This window comes from Callospermophilus lateralis, chromosome 3 (assembly GCF_048772815.1).
Source record: "Callospermophilus lateralis isolate mCalLat2 chromosome 3, mCalLat2.hap1, whole genome shotgun sequence".
NCBI lineage: Eukaryota > Metazoa > Chordata > Mammalia > Rodentia > Sciuridae > Callospermophilus > Callospermophilus lateralis.
Genome location: NC_135307.1, coordinates 86,372,649 through 86,388,661, shown reverse-complemented (window position 1 = coordinate 86,388,661; position 16,013 = coordinate 86,372,649). Strand labels below are relative to the sequence as shown.

General features: G+C 34.8%; 1 protein-coding gene across 1 annotated transcript in view; it reads left to right on the top strand.

Moving 5' to 3' along the window:
- Fsip1 (fibrous sheath interacting protein 1) overlaps positions 1-15,786 on the top strand; it is a 188,277-nt gene extending 172,491 nt beyond the window's left edge. The window contains exons 11-12 of the mRNA XM_076848480.2: positions 6,518-7,028; positions 15,618-15,786. Coding sequence (XP_076704595.1) covers positions 6,518-7,028; positions 15,618-15,664 — 558 coding nt within the window. The 3' untranslated portion in view covers positions 15,665-15,786. The remainder of the gene's footprint in view (positions 1-6,517; positions 7,029-15,617) is intronic.
- Positions 15,787-16,013: the final 227 nt, after the last annotated feature.

Below are 16,013 nucleotides of genomic sequence, written 5' to 3'. Positions count from 1 at the left end.
AATCATCTTACTCCAGTCAGAATGGCAGCTATTATGAAGACAAACAACAATAAGTGTTGGCGAGGATATGGGGACTACAAATTGGTGCAGCCAATATGGAAAGCAGTATGGAGATTTCTTGGAAAATTGGGAATGAAATCACCATTTAACCCAACTTTCCCTCTCCTCAGTCTATACCCAAAGGACTTAAAAACAGCATACTACAGGGACACAGCCACATCAATATTTATAGCAGAACAATTCACAATAGTTAAACTGTGGATCCAACCTAGATGCCCTTCAATAGATGAATGGCTAAAAAAAAAAAAAAAAAACATGGCATATATACACAATGGAATATTACTCAGCAATAAAAGAGAATAAAATCATGGCATTTGTAGGTAAATGGATGGAATTAGAGAAGATAATGCTAAGTGAAGTTAGCCAATCCCAAAAAACCAAATGCCAAATGTTTTCTTTGATATAAGGAGGCTGATTCATAGTGGGATAGGGAGCAGGATCATGGGAAGAATAGATGAATTCTAGATAGGGCAGAGGGGTTGGAGGGGAAGGGAGGGGGCATGAAGTTAGAAATGATGGTGGAAAGTGATGATCATTATTGTCCAAAGTACAGGTATGAAGACACGAATTGCTATGAATATACTTTGTATACAACCAGAGATATGAAAAATTGTGCTGTATATGTGTAATAAGAATTGTAATGTATTCTGCTGTCATATATAAATAAAAAAAAATTAATGAGTACTCAGATTTAATGAGAGTGATAAAATTCAGAAACACGTTGATTCCTAATCCTTTAGTCAACTGTAGAACTTCATTAAGTGGCAGGTTGCTTTCTGATGGTTATGTATTTCATAGCAAGTAGTTTAAAAATATGGCAGATTTTGGCGGGGTATTTTCTGCCCTGCTCATGCTTTATTCTTTGGTAAATCATTTGTGTCCACGGTCCTGCCAGAAACCAACTTTTTGCTATGTGATCCTCACCAGGTGCTACCGGGTCAATGGTAGAAACTTGAATCCAACTCAGTAGGTCAATTAATTTTGTTATTGACCTGTGAAGTTTTCTTGTTGAATGTATGAACTAAAGGACATAGTGTCAATAGTCAGTCTATATAAGCTAAGTTTGTGAGAGAACAAAAATAAATGATAACCAGTGAGTTAAGAGACCACAGGGAACCACCATTTGACCCAGTTATCCCACTCCTTAGTATATACCCAAAGGTCTTAAAATCAGCTTACTACAGTGATGCAGCCACATCAATGTTTATAGCATCTCAATTCACATTATCTATGCTATGGAACCAACCTAGGTGCCCTTCAACAGATTAATGGATAAAGAAAATGTGGTATATATACACAACAGAATATTACTCAGCCATAAAAGGAATGACTTTGTGCCTTTAGCTGGTAAATGGATGGATCCAGAGACTGTCATGTTGAGAGAAATAAGTCAATTCCCAAAATCCAAAGGCCAAATGTTCTCTCTGATATTTGGATGATAACACACAATCTGGGGATCGGGGGAAGAATAGAAGTTTAGTGAACTAGACAAAGGTAAATGAGGGGAAGGGAGGGGAGATGGGAATGGGAAAGATAGTAGAATGAATCGGATATAACTTTCCTATGTTCATATATGAATACATGATCATTGTAACTTCACATCATGTTCAACCATAAGAATGAGATCATAATTAGAATGTTGTATTCCATGTATGTATAATATGTTAAAATACACAGTACTGTCATGTGTATATAAAAAGGGAAAAAAAGAATGTTATTAATATATTATTAATATATATTAATATAATTATTAATATAATACTTGAACAATTGTAAAAGTGAGGATATCTTGTTAAATAAATTTAGATATATATATCAAACATTAGTGAATAAATATTATTTATTTTTTCCAAAGAGGATGCACCAATTAATTGGAAAAGTTGTCTGATGATGAATATTGTACCTTCTTATAACCAAAAATTAAATAGGGAAATAAAAGAGAGAGAGAGACCACAGGAATCCAGAAGGAGAGTGATGGAACACATGACTTCAGTTTCTGGTGGCTTATCAGTCCTAGACTCCCAAAGCCGGTTGATATTTTATTTCCTGTTTGTTGGTATCCATGAAATGACTTCTTACATCTTACAATAGCCCTCACCCATCACCTCTTTTTTTTTTTTTTTTTGAGATGAGGGTTTCTGTTTTTTATAGTCAAGAGTCTTGACTAAAATAAACTGCTACTTAGGTGTTGCCAGTGTTGGTTGCAAGTGAGAGTTGTAAACTTGTATCTTGGTAGTTAAGCAAAGGGTGGAATGATTTCTAGTTGTTTATTTTGAAATTGAACTAGGTGTCATTGAAAACTACTTATATCTATGCTCTCATTGTTAATCATTTAGGACATATAACTTTCCACTCTTTATAGGGTGGGTCTTCAGAAATTCTGTTTAGGGAAAAAATATCCAAAATAAGCTTACATCAAAGACCAAGATTGCCTCTGCTGGTTTATAATGGTGAACTTTCTCATTGTTTGCACTAGAGAGATAATTTTAATTGCCCTGTCAACAAATGCATTGCCCAAATAACTAGAGTTTTATGGCTGGGGAAACTCCTGTCACACAGAATCATGATGCCAGGGAGGCAGGGTCCAAAGTGAGGCGAACCAGTCTGTGTTCTCTCTCCAGCATTTAAAAGTCGCCTCCTCATCTGATTTAGTGCCTGTACCAAACTGGCATACACAGAGGGCACCCTGAAAATGGAGCTGTAGCTGTCAAGTTTTTGTTTTGCAATGAGCCGAAGGAGAGGACACAGTGTAAGCTTGCCCAAAACACAAAGCTTGTGTGGATAATTGAAATACCCTATAGAAAGCCTTTAAAAAAAAGAATAGACAGAATAAATAATAGAGAGAATAGACAGATAAATGAACACCAGTTGAGAAGAGGGCACTGGGAGATGGAAGAGAGAGAATACATTTACATTGAGAGGCAGTTCAGTCTAGTGGGAGGCATTCAGCCCATGTTCACCATTTAGTAGATGCCTGACCTTGGACAGGTTCTTTACTTGGTGACTCAAGTTTGTTGCAAAGGTTAAAGAAATCAATACACACAACATGAACTCAGCAATGTCTGGCCTAGAGTAGGTGCCTAATAAATGGTAGTTATAATTATCCTGTACGACATCAACTCTCTGCCAATAATCCCAGCAAGGTAGATGAGAACACACACCACAAGAGCATAATACATTTACTCTTTAGCTATGAACTGTGTTTGTATTGGTCAAAACAAGAAGGAAGATTCCTAAAAGGACCACTAAATAAAGATGCGGGGAGAAGGCCTTTCATATAAAGGGAGAAAATAGATAGATCTCTGACCTAGAAAAACTAAAACTATTGAATTGTATGAAAGACAGGAATGGTAAGAATAATAACTTGTTTATAAACTATTGGGAAATTAGAGCTGGCATGAAAAATGAATATTTGAGGCAAATACTTAAACAGATGGTTACTTGACTGTGCTTGCATAGTGAGTGGTTCAATTATGGAGCTCATTAGCTCTAGAGTGTCAGGAGCAATCCAGAGGGAGGCTGTGTTACAGTCCTTAACTATAGAGAGTGGTTAGGGATGTTTGTGATAGAGCCCATGTTAAGTCCAATTCAGCATTTGTAATGACATCTGTTGATAGAGTACTTTACAAAACACTACAAGCATCATTTACTGAGATTTTATTGTGGGAAAAGCTCTGCTGGGAATCAAGATATGAAAGATGGATTTTACTAAAATTTCTGATCTTTACCACCACCCAGAAATACTATAATCAAGTTAATTTAATTTGAGGGCTTAAGATATTTGATTCATTTTTATTTAAAATGTTTTGAGACCAAAGAATTTTTATGAAGGTTCACCATTGATATGAAGAAGCTAAAGAAATGAAAGTTCTTTCCTATTGTTTAGTTTTTATAATTCTACCCAGTCTACTCTCTAATGTTAATAAGAAAGTTTATTCTTTCATTCTTTTTTTTGTTGTTGTTTATTTTTATTTTTGCTGGTGCTGGAGGCTGAACCCAGGGCCTCAAGCATTCTAAGTGCACATATTATCCCTGAGCTGTACCTCCAGTCCTGTCCTTTATTGTACTTTTGGAGTAGTTGTTAAGATAGTAATTTTAGAGTGACAAGTTAGAGATTATCTTCAATTCCTCATTTCAGATAAAGGTGATAGATCCCTGAGAACTTGGGTGACACATTCAGGGTGGCAGAGCTTTGATGAAAGCCTAGGTTCTAGTCTTTGTGTTTTCTTTACTATCAGGCTGCTTCCCGCCTCGAGAAATTGTAGTTCTGCTTATTTCTGGATACACAAAGACTGAAATGTGTTATGTTTTATCTTCAACTATTGAGAAGCAGATTTGCTGTGAAGCCAGTGAAGCTTCAATAATGGGGCCCCTCAGTTGTACGAGCTTTGGAGTGGGTTTGCATTAGCAAACATTTCCATCAGCATTTCTTCTCAATGAGATATTTTCAGACACAGACTTAACTCTCCAAGCTGCCAACAATTTGTTGTGATCTTGTATATAACTTTGTATTTTAATTTTGTATTTTTTAAAAAAGAAGTGCTTTCCTCCTGCTGCAAGATCATATATGTTTCTGGCTCTATGAAATTGGATCTGTTTCTGATGTCCAAAGATACAATCAGTTGGGAATTTCATTTAAATATTTTAGATTTTTATTTAAAAATTTTGAATACACTTAAGTTACTTTTATGTTTTAAGTGAATTAAAATTTTATTATATAAAATTAAAACTTGTGTTAAAATAAGCTTCAGGTGAGTTACCTAAATTGTGAATTCCAGATAATTACTAAGAATACATTTCCAGAAAATCTCTTTATTATTCTCAAACTCACAGTGACTTTTGCCACTGAGTTTTCATATCGGTTGGTTAAATATAATTTTAAAACAAATAAAGAGCTAGGGTTGTGGCTCAGCGGTAGAGCACTTGCCTAGTGCATGCAAGGCCCTGGGTTCAATCCTCAGCACCATATAAAAATAAATAAATAAAAAACAAAAGTATAGTGTCCAACTACAACTAAATATATATATTTAAAAAATAAAAATAAAACAGATGATAGATTTTAAAAGTATAATACGCAACTTTTTAAAATTTTTTTGTTAGTTGCTCAAAACATTACAATGATCTTGACATATCATACATTTGATTCAAATGGGGTACGTAATCTTATAATACACAACTTTTTTACATGCTATTTTTATTAGCTACACTAGAGGCATTACATGCTGCTAATGGGGAGTTACCTATTATAGTTGTAATAGCAGAATCTCCCCCTCTCCCTATGCTCTACATATACGGAATATTTAGTATTTTTTACTGTTTACTTACAAAGTAGGATAATAGCATTATTTTGCTTTGCAGAAGTAGATATTAAGGCCATTGCAAGTAATAATAAATTTTTTTCTTATGGGGACTTCTTATTCTTAGAGAACTTATTCCTTTTTAAAGGAGGATGAGTGTTTTCCTAGATAATACACTGTGGAATATGCTGATTATTTAGAGGAGGAGAGATTTTTATTCAATGTGTTTCAATACATTTTAATGCTATTCCTTTTTTTTGAGATTTTTTTAACTCAAGTAGCATTTAGTTCAGTTGAATTTTTGTAAACTGTGGCTCTATTCTTTGATTTGATTTATTTATTTCTGAGGACATAACCAAAAGAAAAATGTTCTAAATCTTTAAGGTCTTAGTTCAAATACCTAGCCCTGGTTATCTTTACAGGTAAATATTACTTTACAGGTAAATATTTAATAAGTGTGATCAAATCTTTCTCCCTAAATGCACTGCTCCTGGAATGCTCTTGGCTCCTGCCTGGACCTGTAACTTTGAAGCAACTGCACATCTCAAGATGCTCTACTCCTTCACTCTTCCTTTTCTGTCTTCAGCAGTATTGTCCACTGAATGTTGTAGACAGACAGAAGAGTGAATCACTGGGGGCAGGTGCAGTAAGCTCTATTAGCCTCAGATTTTTTTTTTTCTTCTCAATTACGGAATTGGGTGGTGGTTGGGTTTATGCTGAGGAATGGGTGGAGACAGAGAAATACCTCCTGGGGATTATGACAGTATTCCCATCTGTTTATCAAAGAGGTGATTGCCTACTTCTTTGCTTGATGATTTTTAAAATCAAAGGTGCTTTTCTGATGTCTCCATTTAAGCTCAAGTTACTTTTATGTGTAGAGAGGTTATTAGTGATTAATGTGGTATAGTAATTAATTTTTGTAGGATTTCCTTCACCTCCCCCACCCCACTCTAATTCTAGTGTGAATGATTGAGTCTAAAGTTATTCTCTAGGGCTGCTTTGCATTTTTTAATAATTTAAAATAATTTTTTTCTTATTTGCATATATAATGTAAGGGTTTTCCTGGCATTTTCATTTATATTGTATTATTGGAACTTTAGCAAACATAAACATGTATACTCAATCAATTGATTATGAAAACTTTTGGTTTGTTTTATCAGTTAGATTCCACATCACTTCTCTCTGAGGAACAGTTGAGGTGTCTTCTGGATGAATGCACATTCAAACAAAAGTCCATCATGAGGCTTTCTTCTGACAGAGAAAATGAAGATATTGAGGACGTAACATCAGAGTTCCCCAAGCTTTCTAGATCTATCCTCTCTAAGTTACTAAATAGGTCAGAAGCAGAGGTCCAGAAAACTGAGGTAGAGGATGAAGATATGCTGGAGAATGTAGAATGTAAAGTTGCTGAACAGTGCTATTTCACAGAATCCCTGACTGGGCATTATATATCAGAAGCTTTTGTAATTGACACAGAGAATATGAAATGCCTCCAATTTTCCAAGAATGGGGTTATTAGTGATGCAGAAGACTACTTTATGTCAAAGACTGTTGGCATTGGGAGATTGAAAAGGCCTTCCTTCTTGGATGATCCACTGTATGGTGTCAATGTGAGCCTTTCATCAGAAGACCAACATCTGAAACTGAGTTTTCCTGGGAAACCAACAACAGGTGAGACTTAGAGAACATGTGTTATATATCACAGAGTGTTACTTATAACAAAGGAGCACATTGGGATCATCCAAGGAGTCTTTGCTTGTTTATTTTGATACCCATGTCCAAGACCCTCTCCAGGCTTAACTGAAATAAGAGTTTCTAGCTGTCAATTAATGTGGTGACAGGATTTCACTGGGTGCACTTGAGAAATATGGGTTTCAGTTTAGTGAAAGGAAGCTAATTATGTTATCTTATTGTGGTCCTCAGATAGAACCAGTTCTACCAATAATGACAATTGTACAATTTGAGTGTATTTAATATTGAAGTTTCATCCACTTGATTGTAACTGTATTGATGAAACCTGGTTGTGGTGGATTGATTTTGGGAAGTGAACTGCAGTGGTTTGAAAGGGGTATGTGCTGGTGTATGTCATTATTCCACTAAACAGTTCAAAGGAGCTAGAGTGTTTAAGAAGCTTTTGTTTGTCATAATGTAGTCTTATTGCTTTGCAGTGGAGCCATGGGATTTTTGGAAATAGTGACACTATTAGCTAATTTTTTTCCATTAAATGAATATTTTGGATCCACCCACATCGGCCTCTGCAGGGTCCAGGCACACAGCGGGCTGGGTCCACACCTTTCTTGGTGGGGCAGACACTCATTAGAGCCTAGCCTCTGGTGCAGGACTGCCCCTTCTGATCAGTGTACTACCCCGAGAGCTAAGATCCAGCCCAGATGGCTCATAACAACCCATGCAGGATCCAGGATTTTGCCTGGTTCATCCCTCCCCGGCAAAGCAGACACTGCCAGAGCCTAGCCTTTGGCACAAGACTGCCCCTTCCTACCAGCAGACTGCCATGGGAGGTCAAGCCTAGCAGCTCGGATCCATCCACTCCAACTTACTTAGAGGTCCCAGACACAGAATGCAGTAGCATCCATTGAGGGATACCAGCAGGGTCTGGAAGCCCAACATCAAGGTGAGTTACAGACAATCTGCACAAGTACTACAAGAATATAGGGAAGAAACTGTAATATCTCAGATACACACTGCAATAAAGGAAGACAGATAGACAACATGAAAAAAAATAAGGGAGGAAAGTGCCCCAAACAAACCAGGACACTATAACAACAGAACCTATGGGTAGTGAAGTTGATGAAATGTCAGAGAAGGAGTTCAGAATGTTCATAATTAAAATGATCTGTGAATCACCTAAGTTAGCAAATACAAGCAAAAATTGATCACTCCAACAATGTGATAAGAGAGCAAATAAGGAAGCAAAAGATTAAAGAGAGAGATAGAGAAACTGGAAAAAAAGTCAGAAATCCTTGAAATGAAGGCTATAATACATCAAATAAAAAAAACTCAATAGAAAACATAACCAACAGACTCGATCACTTGGAAAAAAGAATATCAGATAATGAAGACAAAGTATACAATCTAGAAAATAAAGTTGATCACACAGTGAAGAAAGTTAGAAACCATGAACAGAACATCCAAGAATTATGGGACAGCATCAAAAGACCAAATCTAAGAGTAATCAGGATAGAGGAAGGCACAGAGTTTCAAATCAAAGGAATGCACAATCTCTTCAATGAGATAATATCAGAAAATTTCCCAAGCATGAAGAATGAATTGGAAAACGAAATACAAGAGGCTTACAGGACATCTAATGTACAAAATTTCAACAGATCTATACCAAGGCACATTATAATGAAAATGCCTAGCATACAGAATAAGGATAGAATCTTAAAAGCTGCAAGAGAAAGGAATCAGATCACATATAGGGGGAGACCAGTTGGTACCTCAGCAGATTTTTCAATCCAGACCCTCAAAGCCAGGAGATCATGGAACAACATATACAATGCTCTGAAAGAAAATGTATGCCAACCAAGAATCTTATATCCAGAAAAACTAAACTTTAGATTTGATGATGAAATAAAAACCTTCCATGAAAAATGAAAGTTAAAAGAATTTAAAACTAGAAAGCCTGCACTACAGAACATCCTGGGCAAAATATTTCAAGAAGAGGAAATGAAAAACAATGACAAAAATCAGCAGAGGGAGGGATTACACTAAAGGAAAATCTAATCAGAGGCAAAACCAAGTCACATTAAATACCAAAAATAAACAAAAATGGCTGGGAATACAAATCTTGTCTCAATAATAACCTTGAATGTTAATGTCCTAAACTCATCAATCAAAAGACAGACTAGCAGATTGGATCAAACAAACATATAGCCAAAAAAACCCAACACTATGCTGCCATGCTGCCTACAAGAGACACATCTCATAGAAAAAGACATTCACAGACTGAAGGTGAAGGGTAGGGGAAAATCATACCACTCATATGGACTGTAGAAAGCAAGCAGGGATTTCCATCCTCATATCAAATAAAGTAGACTTCAAACTAAAGTCAATCAAAAAGGATAAAGATACTATTCAAGGGAACCATACAACAACAAGACTTAACAATTATAAATATATATCCCCAAACAATGGAGCGTCTACTTTCATCAAACAAACTCTTCTCACATTCAAGAGTCAAATAGACCACAACACAATAATTTTGGGTGACTTTAACACACTTATTTCATCACTAGATAGATCTTTCAAATAACAGCTGAACAAAGAAACTATATAACTCAATAATACAATCAATAGACTTAACTGACACATATAGAATATTTCAACCTTCAATGAGAGAATATACTTTTTTCTTAGTAGCACATGGATCCTTTTCTAAAGTAGACCATATACTATGCCACAAAGCAGCTATTAGCAAATATAAAAAAAGTAGAGATACTACCCTGCATTCTATCAGATCATAATGGAATGAAATTAGAAATCAATGATAAAATAAGAAATAAAATCCACTCCAACACCTGGAGACTAAATAATATGCTACTGATTGAATAATGGGTTACAGAAGACATCAAGGAGGAGATCTAAAAGTTTTTAGACGTAAATGAGAACACAGATACAACATATTGAAATCTCTGGGACACTATGAAAGCAGTTCTAAGAGAAAATTCCATTGCAAACTTCATTCCTTAAAAGAAGAAAAAGTCAACAAATAAATGACTTAATACTACATTTCAAAGCCCTATAAAAAAGAAAAACAAATCAACACCAAAAGAAACAGAAGACAGGAAATAATTAAAATAAGAGCTGAAATTAATGGAATTGAAACAAAAGAAACAATTGAAAGAATTGACAGAAAGAAAAGTTGGTTCTTTGAAAAAATAAGTAAAATTGACAGACCCTTAGCCATGCTAACGAAGAGTAGGAGAGAGAAAACTCAAATCACTAACATATGTTTTTTAAAAAAAGGAAATATCACAACAGACACTACAGAAATACAGAAGATAATTAGAAGTTATTTTGAAAACTTGTACTCCAATAAAATAGAAAATAATGAAGGCATTGACAAATTTCTAGAGTCATATATATTTGCCCAAATTGAATCAGGATGATGATATACACAATTTGAACAGCTCAATTTCAATGACGAAATAGCAGATGCCATCAAAAGTCTACAACCAAGAAAAGCCCAGGACCGGATGGATACACAGCTGAGTTCTACAAGACCTTTAAAGAAGAACTAATACCAATACTCTTCAATTTATTTCAGGAAATAGAAAAAGAGTCAGCACTTCCAAACTCATTCTATGGGGTCAATATCACCCTGATTCCAAACCCAGGCAAAGACACATCAAAAAAAAAAAAAAAAAAGAAGAATAAAAAAAAGAGGAAACTTTAGACTAATATCTCTAGTAAACATAGATGCAAAAATTCTCATTAAATTCTGGCAAATTGAATACAAAAACATATCAAAAAGATCATGCACCACAGTCAAGTTGTATTCAACCCAGGATGCAAGGTTGTTTCAACATATGGAAATCAATAAATGTAATTCATCACATCAATAGACTTAAAGATAAGAATCATATGATCATCTCAATAGATGCGGAAAAAGTACTTGACAAAAAGCAGCACCCCTTTATGTTCAAAACACTAGAAAAACTTGGGATAACAGGAACATATCTCAACATGATAAAGGGTGTCTATGCTAAGCCCCAGGCCAATGTCATTCTAAATGGAGAAAAAAATTGAAGGCATTCCCTCTAAAAACTGGAACAAGACAAGGATGCCCTCTTTCACCACTTCTATTTAAAATAGTTCTTGAAACACTGGCCAGAGCAATTAGACGGACAAAAGAATTTAAAGGGATATACATAGGAAAAGAAGAATTCAAATTGACTCTATTTGCTGATATGATTCTATACCTGGAAGACCCTAAAAGTTCCACCAGAAAATTCCTAGAACTAGTAAATGAATTCATCAAAGAAGCAAGATATAAAACCAACACCCATAAATCAAAGGCATTTCTGTGTATCAGTGACAAATCCTCAGAAAGGGAAATGAAGAAAACTATCCCATTCTCAATAGGCTAAAAAAATAAAATAAAATAAATAAAAATAAAATAAATGGGAATCAACTAAAAAAAGAGGTAAAAGATCTATGTAATGAAAATTACAGAACCCTAAAGAAAGAAGTCAAAGAGGACCTTAGAAGATAGAAAGATCTACCTTGCTCTTAGATAGGCAGAATTAATATTAGCAAAATGACCATACTTCCAAAAACCTATACAGATTTAATGTAATTCTGATAAAAATCCCAATAACATTCTCATAGAAATAGAAAAAGCAATCATGAAATTCAACTGGAAAATAAGAGACCCTGAATAGCTAAAGCAATCCTTAGCAGGAAGTGTGAAGCAGGTGGCATCACTATACCAGACCTTAAACTATACTACAAAGCAATAGTAACAAAAACAGCATGATATTGCCACCAAAACAGACTGGTAGACCAATGGTTCAGAATAGAGGACACAAAGACTAACCCATGAAACTACAATTATCTTATATTAGACAAAGATGCCAAGAATATGCATTGGAGAAAAGATAGCATCTTCAACAAATGGTGCTGGGAAAACTGGAAATCTATATGCAACAAAATGAAATTTAACCCCTATCTCTCACCATGCACAAAACTCAACTCAAAATGGATCAAGGACTTAAGAATAAAACCAGAGACCCTACTTTTTCTAATAGAAAAAAAGTAGGCCCTAATCTCCACCATGTGGAATTAGGCCCCAACTTCCTCAATAAGACTCCTTTGGCACAAGGATTAAAATCAAGAATCAATAAATGGGATGGACTCAAACTAAAAAGCTTCTTCTCAACAAAAGAAACAGTCTGAGGTGAATAGAGAACCTATATCTTGGGAGCAAATCTTTACTCCTTACACATCAGAGCACTAATCACTAGGATATATAAATAATTCAAAAAGCTAAACACCAAAAAACAAATAGCCCAATCAATAAATAGGTCAAGGACCCTGAAGAGACACTTCTCAGAGGATGATGAACAATCAATTAACAAATAATTGTTAAACAATTAACAAATATATGAAAAAATGTTCATCATCACTAGCAATTAGAGAAATGCAAATCAGAACCACTCTAAGGTTTCATCTCATTCTAGTCAGAATGGCAGCTATTATGAAGACAAACAATAATAAGTGTTGACGAGGATGTGGGGAAAATAGTACACTCATACACTGCTCGTGGGACTGCAAATTGGTGCAGCCAATATGGAAAGCAGTATGGAGTTTTCTTGGAAAATTGGGAGTGGAACCACCATTTAACCCAACTGTCCCTCTCCTCAGTCTATACCCAAAGGACTTAAAAACAGCATACTACAGGGACACAGCCACATCAATGTTTATAGCAGCACATTCACAATAGCTAAACTGTGGAACCAACCTAGATGCTCTTCAATAGATGAATGGCTAAAAAAATGTGGCATATATACACAATGGAATATTTACTCAGCAATGAAAGAGAATAAAATCATGGCATTTGCAGGTAAATGGATGGAGTTAGAGAAGATAAATGCTAAGTGAAGTTATCCAATCCCCAAAAAACAAATGCCAATCTTTTTTTTTTTTTTTTTTAATATAAGGAGGCTGATTCATAGTGGGATAGGGAGCAGGAGCATGGGAGGAATAGAGGAACTCTAGATAGAGCAGAGGGGTGAGAAGGGAAGGGAGGGGGTATGGGGTAATTAATGATGGTGGAATGTATTGATCATTACTATTCAAAGTACATATATGAAGACACGAATTGGTGTGAATATACTATGTACACAACCAGAGACATGAAAAATTTTGCTCTCTCTATATAATAAGAATTGTAATGCATTCTGCTGTCATATATAAATGAAAAAACTTACATAAAAAAGAATATTTTGGTTTGCTCCAAGTGAAGTCCTTAATTCATCATTGTCTTCATGGATTTCTCTTTTTCTCAGTTTGTCCTCAGACCTATTTATTTGTTAAATTACTTTTACAGGTTCTATTAATTGCTTCTTAGATGCTCTTAGTGACTGTGTTTTACCTGGTTTACTATGTTCTAGGAAGGGGTTTTCAACCTTATACTGTTGACATTCTTGGGCTGGACATTCTTTGTTGTAGGGAACTGTTCTGTGCATTGTAGGATATTTAACGGAATCTCCGCTTCTACTCAACAGATGCCAGTAGTGTACCATGAAGTTCTGACAAACAAAAGTATTTCCAGACATCACCAAATGTTAACCGGGGGACAAAATTTTCCCCAATTGAGGACCATTGTTCCAAAATACAAAATAAGTAGGACATAATCACTGCTCTGAAGTATTTTCATAGTCTATTGATGAAGAGAGGCAGTTTCATAGATAATTACAGTGGAGTGGGACAAGCATATAAGACCTTCAGAACAAAGTCCATAGGTATCATTACAGAGGGAATGACAATATCATTAAGTTTCTCACTTTTCTCGGAAGTTTCAAATCATCTGGACTTAATTATTCAACTGATTTTTTTGAATTTTTAAATAATAGTTTTGAGATTTAATTTATATACCTGTATTAGTTTCTTATGGTTGCTGTAACAGATTGCCAAAACAGAAATTTATTCTCATGGTTTTGGAGGTCAGAAGTCCGAAATCAAGGAGTCACCAAGACTACATACACTCTGCCTGGAGGCTGTAGAGGAGGATGCTTCTTACTTGCTTTTCCCAGTTTCTCATGGCTGTCAGTGTTCTTTGGCTTTCTCACTTTCTGATCACATCACTGCAGTCTTTTCTTCTCTCTTCACATTGCCTTCCTTTCTGGGTTTCTTAATTTCCCTCAGCTTTTTTCTTTAAAAAATACTTCTCACTGAATTTAGGGCCTACCCCGATAATTCAGGATGATCTCCTAATCTCAGGATCCTTTAATTTGGCCTCATTTTAGAAAATGAACTTTTTCCAAAATAAGGTAAAATTCACAAATCCAGGGCCTAAGAAGAATGAGGACATAGTTTTTGTGGGGCCACTCTTCAATAACACCAAAGCATTCACCCATTTAAAGTGTATAATTCAAAGATTTATGCTATAATCACAGAGTTGTACATTCATTACTGCTATCGATTTCATATTTTCCTTATCTTACCTCAAAGAAACACTATGTCCATTAATTATCATTCTTTTTTTTTCTTCTTCTAATCCCCAGCTCTAGGCAGTCACTATCCTACTTTCTGTCTCAATGAATTTGCCTGGCCTGAATATTTCACATAAATGGAATCATACAATATGTCACCTTTTACTACTGGCCTTTTATGCTTAACATAATGTTTTCAAGGTTTATCCATGTTGCAGTATGCCAATACTTCATTCTTTTTATTGTTAAATAATATTCCATTGTATGGATAGTCCATATTTTATTTATCACTTTAATACTTGATGGACATTTGAGTTGTTTCTACTTTTTGGTTAATATATATATATATATATATATATATATATGTGTGTGTGTGTGTGTGTGTGTGTGTGTGTGTGTGTGTGTATGTATATATATATACACACACACACATATATATATATATATAATGCTGATGTGAATACTTGTGAACAAGTTTTTGTGTGAATGCATATTTTCATTTCTCTTGGGCATATACCTAGGAGTAGAATCACCAGGTCTATCATAACCTTTTGAGGAATTGCCAGACATATTATTTTCCACAAGTCTTTTGATTCTTATTATCTTCCTTTATTTAATTCTGTTATCAATTCTGTCTTTTCTGTTAACCTTCTCACCTTAGGGTAGAAAAACATTTCCATTCCACTTCTGTTAGTGTCACGATTTATTTCTGTTTTTGAAGAGACAAAGTCAATTATTTCTTATCTACCCTATATATAGCATTCGCTTTTACCCTATTTCCTGGAAGCTTAATAGAAAGCAAAAAAGTAATTTTGTTGTCTATCTCTAAATCCATAATCATTTCAGCTTTCAAAACCCAAAAAGTTCTGTCTGAGAAGTAAGCTCAATGAAGACAAACACCTTATCTTTTGATCTTACTTTTAAGCTTTATACACAACTTGTGGTGACTACTCAATACATATTACATGAGAATGTGATGTATTATATGTTAAAGGATTTAATATTTAATAGGCTCAATTATTTGCCTTAATTATGGACACATTTCTGATTATCTAATGACTTTGATTGTTATTTTTATATGTAGATGAACAGGAGACTGAAGATGTAGTGGAAGAATGTGAAGAATCTTAAGCAAGGACCTCCTGGGATGTGCTCTGAAGAAAGTTGGTAATGAAGTTAAAGTCTATTTCTTTCTGAATTCTTTGAATTTAATGAATGCATTATAGAGACTATTTCTTAAATAATGATTTTGACATTGGGGCTGGGGGTATAGCTCAGTTGGTAGTTTGTCTCAAAAGCACAAGATCCTGGGTTCAATCCCCAGCACCAAAGCGAACAAACAAACAAATAAATAAAAACTAAAAACCTTCTTGCTTTGTAAATTACATTTCCTTGCTATTTTTTGAGACTTGGGGTACAATTGTTCAATGATTTTTCTTCATTGAAATTTCTGGGAAATTTGTAAGTATGTTGCTAATCC